Here is a 20,633-nt window from a genome sequence, read left to right as displayed (position 1 = left end):
CTTTTTAAGAATATCAAGCAGGATGTTTAGTTCATGTTCTTAGAAATTCCTTGTCGAGACAGAAAGAGTTAAACATTAACATTAGAGGAGTTTGTTTGTTGATGCCACAGTCATTTTAAAAGTGCTACTAAAATGGAATTCACCCATTTAAAGACATAGTCCTATGAAAGGAAAGACCAGATTTCATATCTCAAAGGCCACAGCAGCCTGAGAGTAGTCACAGTTTGATGTGGCGTAACTAGAAAAGTGTCACACAGCTGCACTTTTGGCTTCGACTTGCTGCATGAATTTGTGTTCCTGCCAGAAGGACCATTTCATTGGAGCAAATGTCATGCATGAAGAGGACAACAAAAAGCATTGACTGCCTGCATAAAAAGGTCTTTTTTATGTAAAAAAATATTAGATAATCTCGCTTTGCCCCAAGGACAGTCTGTCGGCAGTACAAGAGCATCATTGACTCGGTCAGCCCTGTGACTGTCTACTGACGCCAAACACACATTTGAACAACAGGTTGACAAACATGTACGGATATGTCACATTATGAAGCTGCAGAATACTTGTGTAATACTTGTGCTATGTATGTCATACTCTTTATTGTTATTTTTGTGGTTTTTTTTTTTTTTTCAAACCTTAAACCCCCTAAAAAGAAAACAAGAACAATGTGGTTGTTTCTTAATAACTTCCAACTCTGTTACTCCATCTGTGTCACTCAGTACTGATTTGAACTAAAGGGAAAAAAAAGCTTCAAAAACAGGTCAAAACTATTTGTTGCATCATGTAAAAATGTTTAAATCATCCTTTAAAAAAGCTGGGCACTGCAGTTTTCTAACAAACATTACTCAAATAGGAGTAAATAGCACACTATATTCAGGTATGGATGGATACACATGTTATGCTCTAGTGAGTATTTACAGCTGACAAACTGTGTGTGCAGGTTTGACTCAAAATAAACAACACTTTCTATGTTTACCTCAATAGGTAAACTTGTCTCCCAGTGCAACATTATGGCTCTTTAATGTGTTTCAAAAGGTTTTCTTTTCAACAGAGCTGGCTTAGAGGGAAAAGTTCTATCAGGCTTTAGCGACACCGACAACACTTGTTACAGCAATTAGTTAATTTTCTTTCTTTTATTTTTGTTGTTGAAAGAACAGCTACAGAACATTGCCACCCTTGTACTTTAAAGCAACATTTATGATGCTAGTCAAAAAACATTTAACCTCCCCTTCATAACAATGTCATTTGAGCCTTGACTGAATGTATTATAATTATTTTCATATTTCCAAGGTAATAACTTGCACTAACCTTTTTATTGAACGCCATTAACAGGTCAAAAGTTGTCTTATAAACTGCTAATCGCTGAAGACATGTGCTAATATTCAAATGTCAGCATGCTATATAACACTGTGAATCTATACCTGTCAGCCTTGTCTTTTTTAGCATGTTAGCAATTAGCTCCGAGCTCCACTGTGCCAAAGCTGAGCCAAGCTGCTGGCATGGCTGAACACTCTTTATGATGAGAATATCATCCACATCAGAGCAGAATGAAATATTTGCATGATCTCTGGAAGAAGAGGAGAACACGACACAGAGAGATGCCGTGTCATTGTATCATTACCCCACCAGCTGGCTTGAATTAGCATACCCACCTGATATGGTAATTTCCTGTCTGCAGCTCGTTTCTAGAGCAAGAGCTGTCAGGATGTTTTTGCACAGACTTGAGAAGTGATGCGCTACCCACCTTGAACCAGGCTTTTAATTATATTTTTGTTTTATTTGTTGTTTAGCTTTATGCCAGTATATAGAAGCTACTAAATTCAGAGATGGGGCCAGAGGAAATTTGGCAAATGAAGGTAACCCTCCGACCACACACACTCCAACCCCCTCTTAACCTGAGCTCAGCTTTAACCCTTCAGCCTTTAACCTAGCACTCTTTTTATTTGTTTTGTTATTTGTTTGTTTTTTACTCAACGGCCCTCTTATGTTCATTCAAATTCTCAGTTTTCACGGTTACTTTCTGCACAGGTGTGGGGACCTGTCCTTTCTGTTTTGAGCACTCTGATTTCTTCCCTCCTGGTTTGTGTTTTCCCCCCTGCCTCCCCCCCCCCCCCCCCCCCCCCTCCCTCAGCAGCAGCTGAATAATGAGCTGATGTTTGACAATCACCGCTTCTGTTTCTTTCTCACACACACATGAATCCAGTGCTGCCTGCGGCTGCCCTGGGACTGCTTGGTCAATGTTTACTCTCCCCCTTCACTCTGAATGACTTTTCAGTACTGCCTTGGTGTGTGCATCACTTCTGCCTTACTCTGGGTTCAAATCAACTCAATGTACGCTTCCTATGATTGGTCAGTTAATTTTGGGTGTTCATTTGTATTGCCATTAAAGCTGTCAGGAAGCATCACAACCCATAGTCTGTTGAATTTTCTTTTCTGACATGTATTTTGGGATGATGCTGCCCCTTTTTCAATATTGTCTTAATAAACTGTAAACAAAATGCAGATGACAGCTTTATATGATGCAATACAATCTTCATCTTAAGACAAATATGCTGACTTGCTTTTTTTCCTCTGGAGCTGCGCCTGGCATTTTCAACCTCCCTCTGATCAGACCATTCTTCTGTCTTCCTCTATGTACATCTGGAAACTCCTGCTAATTGTTTGTCTCTTTTTTTTGTTTTTTTCCTCTTTCCTCTGTTTGTTTGTTTGTTTTCACTCTTAGGTGAGAATTTTGAGCAGAGTCCATTGCGGAGAACCTTTAAATCCAAGGTTCTAGCACATTTTCCAGAAAATGTCGAGTGGAATCCATTTGACCAGGATGCAGTGGGCATGGTATGATCTCCACACAGTCGTTACATTACTAATATCATAAGAACAATGATGGTTGATGGGAGTGTAATCCAAATAACAAAATTATGAAAAGTATTTTTTTTTATTGATTCAACAAATAAATGCAGAAGTACATGGATACATTTGATGAAAAAGCATTGCCTGTTATACGATATTAACAAGTTTAATGTGGCTTATTTTGTTTGTTTGCTGAGAACTCTGAAAGGACTAGTTCAACTTTTTTTAAATTGGCTTTTTGTCACATCAGAAAGCAAAAAGCTTTACATAAGTATGTAAATAATAATAATAATAATAATAATAATAATAATAGTGAATGTGAATAAAGTTGGAATTCAGGTTGTAGACAGTTAGCATAAAAAACTCAAACACAAACTGAAAGCTAGCCTTTCTTTATGTAATTATCTTTAAATATATTGTTTTGGGAGATAAAAAAACTACAACGAGGTGTAACTACTTTTTGATCTTGCCAACAAAGTGCAATAGTGCTATCTAAGCTAGACATACACAGTACACACAGTATACACAGTTTTTAGTACCGTAGTTACTAAAAATACTCATTCTAAAACCTCAAATCTGTCGTTCAACACAAGCAAGTTTGTTTACTAACAAAATAGAAGTTATAGTAAGTTTGACATTAAGATCGACTTCTAACTGAAGCAGGCTAGCAACTAACCCTTGTTTTCATTGTTTAAGATAAGCTTGGCTGATCCAGTTTAGACTCCAGCTCTGTACTAAGTTCACAGACACCAGAGTGGTATTGATCTCATCAATTTCTTAGTATCAGTGCAAATAAATCAATCTAAATAGTGTAAAAGCCCAGCTCTAAATAGTTTTAAATTGCTTTTTTTCCAAGCTAAAGACATGAATGCCCTCTCTTTCAAAATCCTCTGATACATTTTCTTCTGTTCTCTCACAGCTCTGTATGCCGAAAGGTCTGTCGTTCAGGACACAGGCCGACTCTCTGGAGCCTCAGTTCCACTCCTTCATCATCACCAGAGAGGACGGCTCGCGGACCTATGGCTTTGCCCTCACCTTCTTCGAGGAGGTGACCAGTAAGCAGATCTGCAGTGCTATGCAGACTCTTTACCACATGCACAACGCAGAGCAGTACGACATCTTACACACTCCAACCTCGCCAAAGGGACTAGAGGACCATCGACATCAACACTCCCAGCCCCGTCCCGTGCTCCACGCTGCGCCTGCCATCTCTCGCCTGCAGCGCTTCAACTCCTATGACATCAGTCGTGACACGCTGTACGTGTCAAAGTGTATCTGCCTAATAACACCCATGGCCTTCCCTCAGGCCTGCAGGAAGGTGCTGCAGCAGCTACACCAAGCTGTAACCTCCCCCCTGCCCCCACCCCTCCCGCTGGAGAGCTACATCTACAACATCCTCTATGAGGTGCCCATGCCACCCTCTGGACGGTCCCTTAAGTTCTCAGGCGTCTACGGGCCCGTGGTGTGCCAGAGGCCGAGCACATGTGAGCTGCCGCTCTTTGACTTTGCCATCAGTGAGATGTTTCACCTGCTGGGGGTGGAGAACGTTCTCCAGCTGTTCACGTGTGCCCTGCTCGAGATGCAGATACTGCTCTACTCGCAGCGTAAGTAACCTGTGTGCTACTGATAAACTCAATGTTCTCATGTTACTTTTAGCATCCTGTCCCATTAGGATGCATTGATTACAAGAATCTATGCTTTAAATCACAAATAGACAGCAAGTCAGACTTAAATTGATATCCTATACAAACGTATACATTTTTAAAGGAGCTGTAATTGAAATAACTATCTGTAACAGCTGTTTTTTGAGAATCATGGGGTAAAGTGATCCTGTTAGGAGACCACTCTCCAGAGATTTCTCTGGAGCTGGGAGACATATCTGTGTCATGACATAAGACTAGATAATGTCAGGGGAACTTCTACTTGCGTTTTTGCTTTCTTATACATTTTGGTTGGAAAATAATATTTTCAAGAAAATATCAGTACATTGAAGATATTAAGTAACAAATTTTGTCTGACTTATTTTTTTGTCCATTACCTATTTTTAGATGTAGAAACTTAACAGAAAACCTCAGATTGTTGTTGATATGGTGCGTTAGATCAAAGATAGGTCATAAGATTAAGTAAGCAGGTGGTTCCTGCAGGCTAGTCTGAGGATATTTTAACTGCTGTTTAAAGTTCCTTATGCTAACCCCTTAGAATTATACAAAGAGTTAGTCCTTTAAGAAGTATTTATTTAGATTATTTTTTAAAGTCCTGGCAATGTTTTTATTTTTTGGTACTATTGGAAAGCTTCACCAGAGAGTAAAAGAAACCCAAGAACTTGTTGAAGTCTTCAGTTTTGAAATTTCTTAAATGGTAAAATGTCGATGGAATTGAGCTTCTGTAGCTTTTTTCTAGTCTTCTGACTACTCAGAAGAGGCTGCTAAGAACGGTGAGCATTAGTATTAATTAATACACATTCACATGCTGCTGATGCAGCAGTTGGTGGTTTTGGGTTTAGGGTCAGTGTCTTGCCCAAGGACGCTTTGACATGTGACTGACTGCAGGAGCGGGGAATATAACCCCCAACCTCTACCACTGAGCCACAGCCGCCGCTGTTCTAATGATTTGACTGAAAAGGAAACATTTCTTGTTGTGTCACTGCTTCTCTCTCCTTCCATTATCCAGCTCTGTGGCCAGCTTCAGATATTTTAGGATTTAAAATGTCTGCATGGTTGTTGTGAGGACACAAAAACCAGCGCCGTGGGCTACGACACATGTTTGATATGCATGGTGGAAGTATTATCCAAAGGGATTACATAACCTGTTGAGTTTTCATTAAAGTGATACACTGGTAGTTGCAGGCTGTGTAAATGTTCAGACTCTCTCAGCTCAATAGGTATATTGTTTTTGTATATTTGAGCTGCTCAGTTTAGCTTGTTTGTATGGTAGATTAAGTTTTTTTTTTTTTGTTCTGAGTTTCATCTGACTAACTGCAGAGAGCTTATAGTACTCATTTACCAGTAGTAGCTGCAATAAGGATCCAATCCTTTGCAGAACTGAATAGAATATAAGAGAAGGTGTTATTCATGTCTTTTTCACTATTTGTGATAATGTGTGTGTGAGGCTGCAGGGTCTGGTGTGGTGATTGGATCCATTACACTGGCAAGAGAAGGCAAATGGTTTACAAAACGCTAGGGGGCCGGGGGTAGAAGCTCTTAAGGGGGGGAAAGCTGGTGTTGCTAGGCAACTTGGAGACAGGGAGGATAGCAGTAATGCAGGGTGATTATTATTGGCTGGAAGTGACATCATGCCACCTTCTTTTTTTTTTCTCCTCCACATGAGGCTCATCACTGCAGAACGTGTGAAGGGTGTTGTGTTGTTTAGAGTTAAGCCCTGGCAATCTCTCACTGAGAAGAAACGAGCGATTGTTGGGAGAAGACGTTGCGCTCTTTAAAGCCCTCACACACACACACACACACACACACACACACACACACACACACACACACACACACACACACACACAGAAACACACAGGCTGAGGAGAGGGATGCTCTGAAAATAAGAAGATGACTATATAGGCAATGAGCTCAAAATAGCATGGAAATTAATTCCTCTGATAAAGATGTTTTTTAAATGCTCTGGTCAGTCTCTACTCCATGAAGACATCTCAAGAAAATATTTTCAAATACTGTCTGCTGATGCTGCTTCCCTCTTTCTCAAACAGGAAGTACATCTTGTGTCAATCATGTGTCAACAACTGTGACATGCTGCTATTAAGCCATTGTTGTTGATTTTGTTATTTCAAAGGCTGGAGACGGAATATTTGATGGATGAATGTAGAGGGAGACGAGGGTATGAAGGAAAGATCTGAAGGAGTTTCGAGTAACAAAAGCTTCTTTTAGCCGAAGAGATGCTTCATCTGAAATAAGGTTTAAGAGCACAAATTTAAAGCTGGATATCTGCCAGCAAGTTTCTGTGTGGCGGGGTCTTTCAGCCATAAAACAGCACATTATACTGCACATTTTTCATTTAAGTAAATCACTCACTCACTTTTATGATTCTAAAATGTGCTTTGGCTAATTTCCATTGTCAGCTATTTTCCAGAACATTAACCACATTTTACCACCTTTACTGATTTGTATCACTGATTATTTTGCTTAAGAGATTTTTAACATTTCTTTACAACAGGGAGAGATGTTTCTGCACTTCTCTTAAAGTATTGATACTAACATACCCAGGCAAGCTGGAATTAATAACAAAAAAAATAGCAAAAATATACAAAATCACACAGTCTACTACAAAACATCATTACCAAAATTAAAAAGTGATAAACTACCAGTACAGAGAGCAGGATTTAGCATTCACATAGTGAACGTTTTGGCAGCTAACGTGTTAAGGTTTGCAGTTTAAAAAAATATATATAAATAGAACGCTTGAGCTTGCTTTCAACATCATAGTTGATAGTGTTGTGTTTTTTACAACCACTAATACTGAAGACGCTAACAGCATTTACCTCTCTCATACTTTTTACCATTGAAGTGCAAAACAGACTTATCTTCTGAACATTTTTGTGGGAAAAACATGTAATGAAATAAAGTCTTAATCATAGCTGAATATTTGTACATACTTAAAAATGTGTTAGGAGGAGAACACGTTAGACGTCTTTTAGATCAAACCTCTTAAACTAGCTTGAAGTAATGTATACAAACTAAAGCTGTACAAACAACCACAGTACAGATTTAATCAAAAAACATTCTCAGTCAGAATGGTGCTGAACTAAAGATCTAGAAAAGCTTCACGTCTTTTATTGTTTTATTTTTAGCTCTGTACTGAATATGTTTGCACTCTGTCTGTAGTTCAAGCATCACCTCAAGTCTCAAACTGCTACCTGTTCTCTGTGTGGGCATGCTCAAAATGTTCAAGCATCACATAGGCAGCAACAGTACTTGACTGTTGGAGTCTTGAGTTGAAGTGGTTTCTTTTTACGGTGGCTTTAAGAGCAGATGGGTGATGTTAGTATTCTTGTCCCCATCCTGGGAGAGGAAGCCTTGCTGAGAAGGGGGGATGGGGAGGGGGGGATGAGGGGCAGGGGTAGGAGTCTTCTCATGGATCGAGCAGGAGCAGCACATGACCAAATGAAGGAATGGTATTTATTTTGGCACCATATCAGGAGAGGCAGCGCCGCTGTCAAATGTACAGTTGGTGTCAATGGGATAGAGCAGGAATGCAGATGAGGAGGGAAGGACACATATTTGCATGTATACATGTTGACTTGAGTGTGAACATAGAAGGAGTGTTTCTATGTGGAGTCATGGCAAAGGAATGTAGCGTTAGCCAGAGGGCCAGCTGACTGCAGCTGTGTCAAAGTTCAGGGTCCGGCTCCTTCAGAAGATGTAGGTCACAAAGGTCCTACAGAGGATGTGTGTGTGTGTGTGTGTGTGTGTGTGTGTGTGTGTGTTTAGGTATGTAAGGGCCTCAAATATTGTAAAACAAATCACCAATACAGTACTATTAAATGGCCCACAAAATGTAACACTAGTGACGTCGCCTTCAAAAGTAAATCAGCCCACGATGCATAAGACGATCTGAAGACTGCAAAAGTAAAAAAGGACAGTTTTCTTATCCAATTTAAGATGTTTTCTTTTTATTTTCCGTTTTTATCTATATAGTACAGGTCACATGAGCATGTTATTATTATTATTAAATACTTTATGTTTGGTATCAGTTAATAAAAAACCCTGAGACAAGAGCAGCTTCACTTCCTCTGTTTCTCTCAGGTTTTTAGAGATGAAGTGTTTACACAGGAGTAATGGGAAGTGTGTCGGGGACAGACTTTAGAGAAGAAAACACAAAAATTAACGAGTTTTTCTAAAGATAAGGCAGCAGCACAGGGTCCCTTGTCGTTTCGCTCCACTAGATCTGTCTTTAGGGGCCTTGCATATTTGACCCACTTGAGTTTTTACGAACACATACCTCTGAAGACACAAACAAAACGTGTCCCTTATTACCATAACATAAACATCCTTTACTGTATTTACTGGGTTCAAATAGCAACCAGCACCTGTTTTGATTTATCTTTCATACATTTATGGACGTGTTATCCCTCGATTTGAACAGAGATAGGTTTTTCATCACAGCTTATTCCTTTGTGAGTTGGTCACTGGTGCAACAACTCCACTCCTACATTTACAAAACAACAACCAGAGAGACAAGTTAACGCTGTTGTAGCAGGGTTTGGTGTTTTCTTTTGTCTTTTCAAGTTATTCCACTTTGTCTCCTTCTGGTTCACCTGAATAAAAAAAAACAGGTGCAAGCAAAACAGGTGTTGCTTGCTAACAAAGCTAATTTATTTTTGGATGAACCTGTAGAGTTACTCTCCTGTTTCTGAGGCAGGGTTGGCTGTCATGCTAACAAACATAGGAGCTGATCTATTAACAGTGTATTCAAAATGACGTGACAAGATAACATTGAGTGATTTCATATGCTGCTGTTTACTAGCCCACGTGTTTATGAACAATATCACCAACATAACGTGTTGTAGTCAGGAACCTTTAGGAGGAAAAGTTATGTTGAAGGAGTGTGGCTGTCTCTCTTTAAATGAAAAAACATCTATTTTAAGATTAAGATAAAATACTAATCGTTCTCTTGTCTTGTGCAGTACATTTTGCATTTCTTACCCAAAGCAGAATTATAATCTTTCATCACTGTTTACCTTGTTTTCATTTGTTTGTGAAACAGATTACCAGAGGCTGATGACGGTGGCAGAGAGCATCACAGCCTTAATGTTCCCCTACCAGTGGCAGCATGTGTATGTTCCTATTCTGCCCGCCTCCCTCCTCCACTTCCTGGACGCTCCTGTGCCGTATCTCATGGGCCTCCACTCCAACGGACAAGATGACCGTACCAAGTTAGAGCTGCCCCAGGAGGTACAAATACCAAAAGACTAGCTTCCTGGAATGACTTTCTCCTCATGATTTATTTGGATATTGAGCAGTGATGATTTTGCTTAACTGTCCCATTTCTAAAACAGTCAAACAACCTTCTCCCTCTCTCATTGTCATTGACATATGTTACTTTCTTTGTCTGTGCAAAAACATTTTTTGGATATGTGTATTTAGATTTCAGGGATTAAGTTCCTCCGTTTGTTGAATTGTCTTTGAGCTCAGAAACACAAACACAAGTTGTATCTCTGCCAGGCAGGTTTATTTTGTAAAACTGCTGATGTAAGGTCTTCCTGTACTACTGAAACATAACACAGAGGAACATTTTTCCTCATTCCTTTCAATGCTGCATTTTTTAGCTTCTTTGAATGGCTTCGTTACTCGTAAAATTTTAACCAGCAAAGCATCTTAACTGTAAAGCTGTGTGTTAAAGTCAGCTGTTTGTTAGACGGGTTGATGTGGTGTCAGACATGGCGGGTAGTGTTAATCTTAAGGGCCTTTTAAAATAGACTTTGTTGGCTTTGTCATCGTGAATTAAGAACTTGTTCGACTTGTTAGCAGTTAGCCTTACAAATAGAACTAATAATGTTAAGCTTTTCATATACTTCTGTTTGTATGCATCATTTTCTTATCCTCTGTCATATTTCAGGCCAACCTGTGTTTTGTGGACATCGACAACCACTTCATTGAACTGCCAGAGGAGTTGCCCCAGTTTCCCAACAAACTGGAGTTCATTCAGGAGATCTCCGAGGTGCTCATGTCCTTTGGTGTTTCTCCAGAGGGAAATATTCACTCCAACGACAGCCAGGCAAAATACCGCTTCAGATCGGTTGATATGGTCTCTGATAAACGTAACGGCAACCTGGCCTCGCCCCTCAACTCCTACCTGCTAAGGGAGAACGAAACTATCGCCAGACTGCAAGCGCTGGTCAAGAGGACAGGGGTCAGCCTGGAGAAGGTGAGGAAAGAAGTGTTGAATTTGTTGAAAAATGATATATTAAGGGTACTGGTTTGGCTCTGTTGGTTGAGCAGTCGCTCACTATCCCCCACTCTTAACCCCCATATTTCATGTCTGTCTTTAGCTGTCCTATCAAATAAAGGCAAACAAAAGCAACCCCCAAAATAATCTTAAAAAATGATATATCAAAGAAAACACATCATATCACCGGCACTTTAAACAATATCAAGTAAATCTGTCAGTAGCCCAAAAAAACATTTTTGATAACTTCAGCGCAAAGTTAGATTCTTATTGACTTAGATGTGCCTGGAAATCAACCATGACTCTGAGATTTCAATATTTGTGATCAGCAATTGGCACCAAAGTAAATACATTTTCACCCAAAATCAACAACATTTTGAAAGCTTTGAAAGAATGTTGATTGTTATTTTCTAAATAACTGGAGGATCTAAAATTTCTTCTCCTTTAGTCTAGAGGTCTCTCTTGCCTCATCTCGTAGAGTTGTATTACCTAGATTTGATTCAGTTTTGTATCTGTGCAAATAGATAAGATTCTGTACATGAAAGCTTAAAATGGCACATTTGCTGAAAAATGGATGGAATAGAAACCTCTATCAACTACATAAACTGAAAAACATGCATGTTTATTATTCTATCTGTAAGTATTAACATCATTATTGTAATAGGGGACAATGAACAAAAGGGGGCGCTCTTTCTGTGCCACACTTCTAACTCGATAGAGCTTTTGTCAGATCAAAGAGGAAACTGTTGTTCTTTCATCAGAAATGTTTTTTTCTAAAATTGTGAAAAAACATTATAATAAATAAAAATGTTAAGTTATTTAATTGTGACATTTTACCATATTTGGAGTAAATATGTCAGAGATTGTTGGTCCTATTTGTGTTTTTACCATAATGTTAATGAACAAACAGCTGCCACTACATCACTGTTGTGAAGATGTTTTACTTCATCAGTTCAAAATTCACCTCCAGACTCCTTTGAAAAGGTGCTGGTTGATGTTTACAGCGTAGATGAAAGAAAGCTCTTACAGATACTCACTTCACTAGATATAGTCGCTCACAAGAGTGTCTCAATAACAGTGATAATAGCATGATGAAAACACGATCTAATGCCTGAGAGACGCACTAATTAGCTGCTAATTAGGGAACGTCTCTGTGAATGTGTTGTAATCAGCTTTTATGCTATTGGGCAGCATTATCTTTTCAAGAAAGGATTAGCTCATCGTCTGTGTACAGCTTTCCAGCTCTGAGGTCTGACCTCACTATAGCGCTTTTTCTTATCTCGACTCACTGCTGTTACAGTTTACAGTAGAACTTTCACAATCATCCAGTGCAGGGCCTGCTCTGTGTTATTTTAGCCCCCCTTAGTTCTGGCATCTGTCCAGTCGACCTACTGACATGCTAAAAAAAGAAACCGTGTTTCAGTTTGCTTTGGGTCTTAAGTCAAGCCGATGTCCTTGACTTTCTTTCCCATAACCCCCCTGCTCAGTGATAACCAGCAGATAAGATCAAATAAATGCCCTCCTCAGTTCCTTTTCTTCGTCTCACAAGCTTTTCTGTTTTTTTCCTCCTGTCCTTACTTGTATCTCTTCCCTGTGTTTGGGTGTTTGTTACTGAACACCAGCTGGAGGTGAGAGAGGACGCCAGCAGCAATAAAGACGCACGGTTTCAATGTGATGAGGAGGAGCTAAAGATGCACCAGGCCAACATCCAGGTGCGTGAGGTCTTCGCCAACAGATTCACCCAGATGTTCGCGGATTACGAGGTGTTTGTCATCCAGCCAAACCAGGACAAAGAGTCCTGGTTCACCAATCGAGACCAGATGCAGAACTTTGACAAGGTAAAGAGCTACAGAAAGATTGTTTATAGAGTATAGCTCATTGCTCGAAAGGGTATGAAATTTAATTTAACTCTTCAATTTGTGTGTGTGTGTGTGTGTGTGCGCGCAGGCCTCCTTCCTGTCAGACCAGCCAGAGCCCTATCTGCCCTTCCTGTCACGTTTCCTGGAGACACAGATGTTCGCCTCCTTCATCGACAGTAAGATCCTCTGTCATGATGATGAGGAGAAGGAGCACACGCTGAGGGTGTTCGACTCCCGTGTGGATAAGATTCGCATGCTGAATGTCCGCACGCCTACCCTGCGCACCTCCATGTACCAGAAATGTACAAACATCGAAGAAGCGGGTAAGTCCTGACAATCATTCAATGCTTTGAGGATTACAAAAAAATAAAAATAAAAACAGTTTGGAGGGTTTTGAAATCCTTTCAGAAGCACTATGTTTGTGCAGAACTGTAATAAAATACTTCAGCTTACAAAGAACCTGTTCTCATCCAGAGACAAAAGCTGTGATTGTGGTTGACTGGGCTTTAATTTTGAAAGTGAAAAGTCTCACAACAGCATTTTTAATTTGAGACATGGGATTTCAGAAACTGATGTCTGTATGTGAATTAACACCCTGCATGATTGAATGTAAGTAAAGAAACTGCACAGTGTGTAACTTGTGGCAGACCTCTAAAGTAACAAATGTTGGTTAACCGACTGGTAATCGCTGTCTTCTTTGCAGACAAACTGGTTAAAAAGCGATATGAAAGAGCAGATTTTTTCGCTCCTGGACCTCATGCCATTGGGCTCGAGAACAACAACACTCACCCTCGTAATATTTGCACTTGTTACCTCAAGCATCCCTGGTGGTAGCAGTCTGAATGTGTGTGCAATGTATTCACTCTTAGGGGAAAGACGGACTCTCTGCATGATAACTCATTGTTTGTTAACTCTATTAACACACATATGGTGTACATGTGTGTTTGATACAGTTTAGAGATTCTTAATGTAAAAAACAAACAAACGTATCCTTATAAATAATGAGTCCTCTGTGAGATCCTTTATGCATTGCGTTAGTGTCGTTTTCTACACCTGCAGCTTCAGGTTGTGGTGCATTATTCCTACCAGATAATGCACTTGTTTGTCATCTATATATTGGGGATCTGAATGGGTGACATCAACTCTTTGCCATGAGCCAAATCTGTGTTCCTGTGAATCACAGCTTTAGACAGAGTGTGTAAAAGTCATCTTAACATTTCGTCTGAAATATTTGAACCTTTTTGTTTTTCCTATCCTATCTTTGGCACTTTGGCTACATTTTCTTTTCATCTATGTAAGGTTGATTGTATTTCCTCCTAACTCATGGATGCTTGTGATAACACAGCCCACGTGTGAGTGGGTTGATAATCAGGCATCAGAAAGTCACTGTCTAAAGCTGCATTCATGGAGGATTCTGCAGTGATTTCTTAAAGAATGAAAGAAACAAGAAGAATCTATTCTTTGTCTTTTCTGACACTTCTTTTGGTTCTATGCTGGGCCTTTTATATTTTACAGACATAAGGCGTTATTAGTTGTATTTTATCTTTGTTTCAATACTTGACTTTAAACTTTATTTTTCTGCTGGTTTTGGGATTCCTTTATCTTCCTCGACCATTTATGACCACCTGATCTCTTTAATTGTACAAACAAACCCAACTGTTGACTGAAGCTTTGCTGAAACCTAAATATACTTTAATGTGCCAAGGACACTTAATCGCTCCTCCCTCACAATTAGTGGATGAAATGGACAAAATGAAAATGATGAATGCATCCTGTCATCTCACCACCTCCCACGTCTCCTCTGCAGAGAAACTCATTGAGATGAGAGTTACAAAGATCGACCACACTGCCCTGCACCCCCACCTGCTGGACATGAAGATTGGTCAGGGCCGCTACGAGCGGGGCTTCTTCCCCCGACTGCAGTCTGACGTGCTCTCTACTGGGCCCACCAGCAACAAGTGATTATAACTGTTATTGAAACTTATATGGAAAAAAATGTTGTTATCCATGGTCAGTCTGAAGTGAAAGGCTGTGTTTCAAAACATGTCTCTGTAAAGGTCGCTGTTTGTGTTACAGGTGGACCAAGAGGAGTGCTCCTGCCCAGTGGAGGAGGCGGGATCGACAGAAGCAGCACGCTGAGCACCTTTATTTAGACAATGACCAGAGAGAGGTGAGAGGTTCATGCACTGTGCTCTTCTGTCAGCATGTATTCGCTCAGATTGACTGCCTGAGCTTTTTTCATTTTGCATGATCTGTTGTCTGTTTGCTTTGTTCTTGCATCACTCTCATCCTCTTGTCTGCTTAACTTTCCTCCTCCTCAAACTTCTTGTCTTTTTTTGTTTTTCTTTCTCTGCCTCTCTTGCACTCACGCTCACACGCTCTCAGCATGTAGAGTGTTTGTTTCCGGAGCTGCAGCTCCTGCTGTTTCTTGACTACTACTGGCTCTCGCAGTCCTTCAAGCCCTGTCTTAAGTCGGTCACTGTGGACGTGGTATGTTTTAGAAATATGTAAGCCATTAAGCCTCAACACTGGGACCACATGACCTTTACGCTCATGTAGTCTCTACCTTCCTTTGCATCCTTCATTTCCAACTTTTTCTATTCTGTGGGGTGGTCATATTGGGGATAAAATATGTGGAACTTATAGAAATGAAATGATGCCAACAAAGTCAAACAAAATGGAACTTGGTACATATATTTCAAAAATATCAACAGATTTGCTTTAGACCTGAGTATTGATATGAATGACACAAATATGTTCATCATGGATCTATTCATCTTTACCAGTTAGCACAGCTTTTGGTATTATGCTGTTGTACAAAGCTGAGCACTGAATTTACCATCATATGTTATCGGCCTGAGCAGGAGAGAGTCACCATGTGAATCTCTAGTGGATGGAAATTGTGCACTTGGTCATGTTAGCATGATCCCTTATTGGCTGGTTAAATTTTGATGTCAAAGTAAAGAACATGAACAGCTGTATTAGTGTGAATTTAAGTTTTTTTTTAAATATTGATCTTTTGTCTTTAATCAATAATAGTTCACCTTTAGTGATCATTTTAACTTTTATTTTTGACAGGTTCACTGCTTGTAAGGATGAATACAGCTTTGTTTGAGTGTTATATGTCAAGGTTGGCACCTTTGCTCAAATTAAGCATTACAAAAAAATGAAGAAAGCCTCCATTACTGTAGAAGAAACTGTGAGGTGAAATCCTGTAGTTGTAGTTCCTCTTGTTTCCCTGTGGTAACCTTCACCTGTGCTGTGAGCCCATGAGAAAGGTGACCCTTTCTCTCTCTCTGTATGTTTGTTGTATAATATTTGCTGACTAATTTTTCACTTTCTGTTATTAGAAGTACATCCAGGAAGCCAGAAACCTGGGCACGACCATCAGACAGCCCAAACTGTCCAACCTGTCCCCTTCAGTCATCGCTCAAACTAACTGGAAATTTGTAGAAGGATTGCTGAAGGAGTGCAGGAACAAGGTTTGTGCTCTAACTGACTAGTATTCATCTTTCTGGGAGGAGGTATAACAACGATATCGAATCATAATCATTTTGAGTGATTGAAAATGCATAAAAAGAACTGCTGTCTCCACAGAGCAGGTTCAGTGTTATCAGTTTGATGCTTTGTCTAGAGAAATTCACCTGAAAGCAGTATGTGTTCCTGTTTGTTTCCCTGCAGACCAAGCGTATGCTGGTGGAGAAGATGGGTCGGGAGGCTGTGGAGCTGGGTCACGGAGAGGTCAGCATCACCGGTGTGGAAGAGAACACTCTAATTGCGAGTCTTTGTGACCTTCTGGAGAGGATCTGGAGCCACGGGCTGCAGGTTAAGCAGGTCAGAAAAAAAGGATCAACAAACTTTTATATATAATAGTTGATGTTTGATTCTCCACAGCTTGTGGACATACAGTGCTCTAAAGATTACTTTAGGGCTTTCATGCCTTTTATTATAAAGGATGACATTTGTTGATTAAAATTAGAGTGAGGTCAGAGTTGAACCCTGGGCTGCTTATATAGAGCACTGTAGCCTCTGTGAATGGGTCGTGCTGTATTAGCACTTGGCTATCCTGGGCCCCTGTCATACAGTTCTCTCAGAGCAAACTATGGCACTCATGTAGGTTTTGTCTTTAAGGGTAAATCTGCCTTGTGGTCCCACCTGCTGCACTATCTGGAGAGCAAAGAGAAGAAAAATGTAACTCCAGGCACTTTGGGACCTCCAGGTAAATGTCATTTCACCTGATTAACAAATTAGGACTTTTCTTTTAGTAAGGCCGAAGTAAATAAAATAAATAATTTTGCTCAGCAGGTTTTATTCATGACACTGAGAGGCGCAAATCTGATGGTGGTGGATCAGCCATGGCCCCTCTTAAAGTCTCCCTGATCCAGGACATGAGGTGAGGTGTAATGTGAACTCAATGGAGCAATACATTAGGAAAGTTGCTTGCGATCATAAAGGGTACATAAAGATTGTTTTGAAATACTAAAGCTGCTGGTCATGATGATAAGAGGTTAGCTGGATAAGACTGCCCTCCTGTGGTAGACTTACATGGAGTTGTACATTTCCATTATAATTAATGGCTAAGAGGATCCAGACAGGATCCTCAGAGGGTCAGGATTATTCATTTGATTTATTTCAGTTCAATCATGATGAAACTATCTTTCATGGAGTACAACCTTCTACTAGTGTCTCCGCCATACATTCTATGGTCTCCACATACAGGAACTGAATAAAACGATATAAAGAGAGGGTGCCACCCGCTACATTTGCTTTATATTCTGATTGTAAGAAAAAATAAATAAAAAGTTGTTTTGAGCTTTGCAATAGTGAGAACATAGTGAGATATTTGAAAATCATGGGGGACATGCAGCACCAACACACAATCAGACATAAACTGGTGAGGCTAATTACCATGAAAAGCATCGCAGACCTTAGGGCCAAGCAAGTGCCCCACTTGACTCAAGATGTTGTATATTTATCAACATTTTTATAAGACACTGAGCCTTTCACTTACCCCAGGAGCTTCTGCAGCACACCTGTGTATTTGTGATATGGCAGCCTTTAATGTCGTCATGTTATTCATGTTTGTGATGTGAGAAGGAGGTGCTCAGTCAGTACGTGTAACAGCACGTTACTTCCAGCCTAATTACCAGACCCCCCGCCAGTCTGACTGAGATTGGGGGGGGGGGGGTCAGCTTGAGGCGTTCATACTTTGCATCATTGATCGACCCCCCCCTGCACACTTAGTCAACACATGTGACGCAGAGGCATCCCTCAGCCTCTCTCAGGCTTACAACTTAAAACTGAATTTTTCACATTTTAAGGCTTGATAGATAGAGATGGCAGCAATAACTCAAATATGTGTTTTCTATCTAAGAGGCAACAAGAGTGCATACAGTAGATGTTTTCCTCTGTTGCCATGGAGATGACGAGCAGAGAAAACTGGGTTACTTAGTGTGAGTGAGCGTGGAGGGTGTAGACAGGGAGGGGGATGGAAGGTGGAGTGTGAGACTCGAGGAGCTCTCAGCCGACGAGCTTCTGGCACAGGTGGAGTGGAAGGGAATGTGTCTGGACGGCGGAGGCATGATAGTAGCTCCGAGCGATGACATGGGACCAAGTCTGTGTTTGAAAATGCCACCACAGCGAGAGGCTGAGCTGCTCCTCTCAGGGTGGTCAAATCAGACCAATGATGATGCATTATATATCCACTAGTCTGAGCTCTTTTTGAACAACATTTGCAGCGCAGAAATTATATTTATTGAACATTTTGATAATCTGATAATTTTGTGTCCTTTTTAATGCAAGAATACCAAATATATATGATGTTTTTTTAAAACATAACGCTTCTCTGCCCATCTGTTTATAGCATTACATTTTAGTCTCTTGGATAGGTTGAAATACAAATATATCCGGGTTGGCTGTGGCTCAGTTGGTAGAGTAGGTTGTCTCTCAAATGGAAGGTTGGGGGTTCGATCCCCAGCCATTTAACCCAAAGTTGCTCCCGCTGCTTTGTTGGCGGAGTATGAGTGTGTAAGAATAGGGTTAGATGGCAACCTCTGCCATCAGTGTGTAAATGGGTAGGTGTGACCTGCAGTGTAAAAGTGATTTGAGTCGTCGGAAGACTAGAAAAGCACTATACCATTTACAAAACCGTTTTTTATACATTACATTTGAGTCTGAAACCTGTGATTAGTTATGTATTATTTTAAATAATCATTAAAAATACATTGAAATACCAATATAGTATTGATTAAATCAGTTGAATCCATCTATTAATCATATTTGTCTTTTTTTTTTTATCAGTTGAGCTACTTCAAAATCTTTGCCACTTACATCCTTACTTTCATCAGATTGATATGAAAGCAGCCTTCCGATGTAAAACCTCTGCACTCTAAGGTTCAAACATCGAAGTGAATTAACAATAATAAACACACATTTGTCTCAGATAAACCCTTCCTTTTTTCACATGATAAAAAAATCCTGTTTATGTATAAACTCTATACCTCTCCTGACCTCTATGTCGATCTCTTCTGTAACTTTCAGACACATCCAGAACATCAGTGAAATCAAGACAGATGTGGGCAAAGCCCGAGCCTGGGTTCGTCTTTCTATGGAGAAGAAGCTGCTATCCAGACACCTGAAGCAGCTGCTTTCAGACCACGAACTTACAAAGTAAGCAAAACAACAGCAAATCTGCCTGCTGTCAGTTACTCCTTCAGGGTTGGCTAGTGAGTCTCAAGGACAAAAGAGTGTCTTTCTTCCTGCCTCATCATTACCTTCTTTCTTTCTTTGTGGAAGAATGTCTGTCTCAGATGAAATTAACATGATGTGTGATATACCCATTTATAAAACATTAACTCTTGAAGAATTTGCAAAGCATCATACTTAAGTCCACCGCCACATAAATCATGCAAGGCCTTCTTCATAATTGATATGTCAGTGTTGAACTGGGTCAGGGGGGCGTCTGTCTGCCTTTGTGACCTTACCGTCTCAAACAATCCTTTTTGTTTCCTTTTAGAAAACTATACAAGCGGTACGCCTTCCTCCGCTGTGATGATGAGAAGGAGCAGTTCCTTTACCACCTCCTGTCCTTTAATGCTGTTGATTACTTTTGTTTCACTAATGTCTTTACAACCATAAGTGAGTGCTTTATTCAATTTTCAAACAACAATAAACAATCAGTTTTTAAATTGAATTGAATAATAATTACGTTTCTCTCTCGACTTGTCTCCCAGTGATCCCCTACCATGTGGTGGTGGTTTCCAGTAAGAAGCTGGGGGGCTCCATGTTCACAGCCAACCCATGGGTGTGTGTTTCTGGTGAGCTGGCAGAGACAGGAGTCCTGCAGGTCCCCAGAAACACTCTGGAGATCACTTTTGAGGTTGGTGTTAAATTTCTGATATAGAATAACTGCATTTAACTACAACTTGTTTTTTTCATTCAATATTTTTATTTTATTTCAACTTTAGTCTCAATTTTTTAGCGTTTGTCATCATTTTTGTTGTTTATGGCAATAATCTGTTTCTGCAACTTGTTATATTGGGAGGTTCTAACCACTAAACAAAACACTACTAAAGAACCATCAACATTAAATAATATCGGATCAATAAAAGTGTATATATATTATTTATTTTTTTAACTAAAAACAGCCATACCTTGTTTGAAATTAGGAGGATGAAATGTGCAAAAAATAACCAAGAAATGTAAGAAAATGCTTCATGAAAAATAATTAAATGAAAATATACAAGGAGCATAGATAATAACCCCAAAATAACATGAGACCAATTGAGTTCAGGAGGAAACAGGGAACTTTGTGCTTTTGTTGCTGAAGGTTCAAGATTAAACTAGTTTAAAAAAAGACAATAGTTAAGTCAGATTGTCTATACTCATTTTTGTTTAAGACCTTTATTGTCAATAATAATGACTCATCACATGAATGGTTGTACATGTACGCATTAGAGGTCATCTTAAACGTTGTCTGTAAACTGAACTGAACTATGTTATTAGACAGCTGAGGTAGTCATTCAC

The 20,633-nt window shown here is 39.9% G+C and overlaps 1 protein-coding gene across 4 annotated transcripts in view; it reads left to right on the top strand.

The window, feature by feature from the left end:
- dennd5a (DENN/MADD domain containing 5A) overlaps positions 1 to 20,633 on the top strand; it is a 35,680-nt gene that overhangs the window by 10,087 nt on the left and 4,960 nt on the right. Inside the window, exons 2-17 of one of the 4 annotated variants that reach the window (XM_020661380.3) lie at positions 1,785 to 1,850; positions 2,717 to 2,826; positions 3,761 to 4,445; positions 9,568 to 9,755; positions 10,420 to 10,728; positions 12,372 to 12,587; positions 12,697 to 12,931; positions 14,416 to 14,566; positions 14,685 to 14,778; positions 15,959 to 16,090; positions 16,290 to 16,442; positions 16,740 to 16,827; positions 16,914 to 17,001; positions 19,149 to 19,277; positions 19,624 to 19,745; positions 19,841 to 19,986. In XM_020661380.3, the coding sequence (XP_020517036.1) occupies positions 1,785 to 1,850; positions 2,717 to 2,826; positions 3,761 to 4,445; positions 9,568 to 9,755; positions 10,420 to 10,728; positions 12,372 to 12,587; positions 12,697 to 12,931; positions 14,416 to 14,566; positions 14,685 to 14,778; positions 15,959 to 16,090; positions 16,290 to 16,442; positions 16,740 to 16,827; positions 16,914 to 17,001; positions 19,149 to 19,277; positions 19,624 to 19,745; positions 19,841 to 19,986 (2,912 nt within the window). Of the gene's footprint in view, positions 1 to 1,784; positions 1,851 to 2,716; positions 2,827 to 3,760; positions 4,446 to 9,567; positions 9,756 to 10,419; positions 10,729 to 12,371; positions 12,588 to 12,696; positions 12,932 to 14,415; positions 14,567 to 14,684; positions 14,779 to 15,958; positions 16,091 to 16,289; positions 16,443 to 16,739; positions 16,828 to 16,910; positions 17,002 to 19,148; positions 19,278 to 19,623; positions 19,746 to 19,840; positions 19,987 to 20,633 lie in introns of all 4 variants that reach the window. The other 3 variants (XM_020661379.3, XM_020661384.3, XM_020661381.3) reach the window with 3 other exon arrangements.

Source organism: Labrus bergylta, chromosome 3, assembly GCF_963930695.1.
Source record: "Labrus bergylta chromosome 3, fLabBer1.1, whole genome shotgun sequence".
NCBI classification, from domain to species: Eukaryota; Metazoa; Chordata; class Actinopteri; order Labriformes; family Labridae; genus Labrus; species Labrus bergylta.
Note: the sequence above shows the minus strand (reverse complement) of the source record. Positions and strands in the feature narration are given on the sequence as shown.